The following is a 3,134-nucleotide window of genomic DNA, read 5'->3' as shown; positions in this document are numbered from 1 at the left end:
TTGAACGACCAACTACAGGTGCGCTTACGCTTACTACACCTCTCTTGAAAGATATTGAATTGGTCATTTTCTTTCTGACAAAAACCTTATTTTAGCAAACATGTTCCGAAACTTTTGTAATTTGACATTCTAATAAAATCAAATGCGTGACATCATATTTCATTGTCACATTTTGGGAGGGCGAATACGAAAACATATCATTTACTGTCACATCTATTTACGACAAGATTTGGACGGTAATATGTTTATTTTTGTTAAAATGGAATCCATGGTGTAATTTCGAAACCGGCTTACCGTCGAGGTCGTCTTATTTATGAAGCATTAAAAAACTCAGGCAGTTTCGCAATGGATATTCCCTTCTTTAAAAAGACCAAATGTGACGTCAGAATAACGATACTATGCATAACGTCATAATATTGTGACGTAACATTGACGAAAATAGTCAAAAAGTCAAAATGGTAACGTTGACATTTAGTTAACACGAACATAAGATTAAACTCTCACAAACTATTTGCAATAAGAACTTATCTTAATTTACGTATGATATGTAGCCACGCTAAAACTCATGAATATGAGGTGGAAATAAAATGCGTGTTAGAATCTATAATTTCTTTGTACATGTGAATGAGAATCGGATCACGCGTGCTTACAAGTTTTTAGTCATCTTTACCGTCATAAAATAGAACAAAAATCAATCCGAGATACGCTATATCACTTCCCAAGTAGAATTCATGTTACTAAATATATAACATTTATACGTTTTATTCAGACATTTGCAACGAGATAAAAGCATTTGGCTCTATACGAATAGACAAAAACACAATTATTGTCGCTGTTTATGATAAAGATATACTATCGCTATTTGTGATTTACATGTATATATATTAAAATATATATTTATCAGTGAAATTTATAGATGTCAAACGTACTTCTGAACAGGGGTTATTGGTACACCAGTTGGGAACAATAAAGGAAATATGAATATATTTGATTCACTATTTGTTTTAATAAGTACTACGAAAACTTTATATATTCAGTTATTATTTCGAATTTTCAAGTCCTTCAATGAAACTGCGATAAACAGGATAATAAAGAGAGAAAGATGATGATAAAAATAATTGACTTTATCTAAATTCGAGAACACATTGAGTCAAGAGCTAAGCTCACGTATGGTCGACAGAAAATACACAATATTTACAACACGGCTAAGAAATATAAAACATAGCACACACACACATTAAATACATTAGGTGCAAGATACATCAAGTTTGGCGTTACGTATTCATTCTACTACACTGTAAGCTTATGAATAGGGTTTTAAATATTGAAAGGTGTCAATAGAGTTAAAGTGCGAATTAAAAACACCATTCAATTTTTTGGTCCTCATGCAATATACAATAAAAGTTGGGTCCTAAAAAATGAAAGTGTTTAACAGTCATTATATCGATGTAACTTATCACACGGCATTTACCAGTATCTTCACAGCCATTTCTTACTTCTTTTCTTGATACAGTTTACTCTAAGTTTCGTGTATTTTTTTTAGTTTCATTGATTTCGTCGGTAATCTTCATCCACGAATTCATAGTAATTACATATTTGACAAAGCAATTTTCCGTTTGAGTGGGTACTCGTTATCATGTACCAACGAAACGGTATTATGTCCCACGAAAATATCTGACTATGATATTTGTGAAAGACAAAAGAAATTCTGAAGTCAAATGGCGAAGATTTAGTACATAGTATAACATATAACACTTGGGTCGTAAGACACAAAAACTTAGGAGGTTTGAATGAGTTAATGATTAAATTATCTTCATATCTAGGAAGAAACTTAACATATCTAGAAAAAAGTTATATCAATTTGTTCTTGTATATTGACTATATGGTATGTTTTACAAACATAGATGATATTATCAAGTTGTATAACGTAATTTAAACCCTGACCGATGAGTCATTTAAATCTCAATTAAATCACAACTCTATCAGGTATCAAAGCTTAAGTAACATACAGTTTCTAAGCTTTTAAAAATGCTCATATGGAACTAAAAGCAAGACACGTATATGCTAAGATGTGGGCCTTTCGAAGTATCATGAGTTCCTTTTCTGTTTCAGCATTTCCAGATGCTTCTTTCCGTTTCTGAAGGTTCTGTACATATGGAGGCGAGAACTAAGCGGGGAACAACTGTTCTTAGAAGCAACAATAATACATACGCAGATGGGTTATTCCACATTGTAGAGGTAAGTGTTGCAACATTTTAGTCAATTGTTGGCTATAACTATATTCAAATGCAGATAAATGAATATCAATTGTATGAATATAATTACCAATTGATACATTTCATCACTGTTAATTGATTCGAGAGAGTGAATATTCATTAAAAAAGCCGAACGATAGCTAGAGTACAGCATTAAGACGAATTCAAAGAAAAAAAGCCTAATTTGGCACATTCAAAGTACCGTCTATACAAGATATGTTACATTATTTTGTTGACAAAACTTTTTTGGATTTGATTTAAAGGTTAGAGTAAGGTAGTACGTGCATGTAAAAGATATAGTTTGGTGTCTCTATAATATATTATCCGATATATTACTGTTAAATCACTAATAGTCGTAGGATTTTAAATTTTGTTGATTTCGTGGGTTCTCTTCATGCACTTATTCATAGGTCCAGGAAGGAATTTCAGGTTTGACATAAAGCTATTCTCCCTATAAATAGATACCTTTTATGCAAGAATCATGTACCCACGAAATAGTGTGTTTTGAAGAAACCACGAAATTTGGGTCCAACGACAAAATCTGATTTTCAGTAACAAGTGTTTTGTCGATTAAATTCAGTTCAAAACTCTGATGATCTTTTTGGCAGGTGAACGTACAGACAAGAGAAATACAGGCAACACTAGATGGTGTGTCAGACACGTTTTCTCCAGAGACGTCCACGCAAGAAATCCCTCCCAGAATAGACGACGGCATTTACGTTGCTGGCTTAGGTTCGAAGAGTCAAATCATTTCTGGTAAAACAAAGCTCAGGTACAAACCTAATTTTATTACAGAAAAAAGGGGTGAAAAGAAAGCCACATTGAATGCATTAAATGGAAAAAATTCACATTTTTACCTTATTACCCGCTGCTACGGCC

General features: G+C 32.6%; 1 protein-coding gene across 1 annotated transcript; it reads left to right on the top strand.

The window, feature by feature from the left end:
* Positions 1–6: 6 nt before the first annotated feature.
* LOC110444452 lies at positions 7–3,125 on the top strand (the record flags this gene model as incomplete). The annotated part of the gene is made up of 3 exons (XM_021488828.1): positions 7–18; positions 2,113–2,238; positions 2,864–3,125. Coding segments are annotated over exons 2-3 (379 nt in total), but the record flags the coding sequence as incomplete, so codon positions are not given.
* Between the last annotated feature and the right edge of the window lie 9 nt (positions 3,126–3,134).

The sequence above is a fragment of the Mizuhopecten yessoensis genome, unplaced genomic scaffold (genome assembly GCF_002113885.1).
Source record: "Mizuhopecten yessoensis strain PY_sf001 unplaced genomic scaffold, ASM211388v2 hete_36125772, whole genome shotgun sequence".
Taxonomy (NCBI): Eukaryota; Metazoa; Mollusca; class Bivalvia; order Pectinida; family Pectinidae; genus Mizuhopecten; species Mizuhopecten yessoensis.
This window is presented reverse-complemented; position numbering and strand designations above follow the sequence as displayed.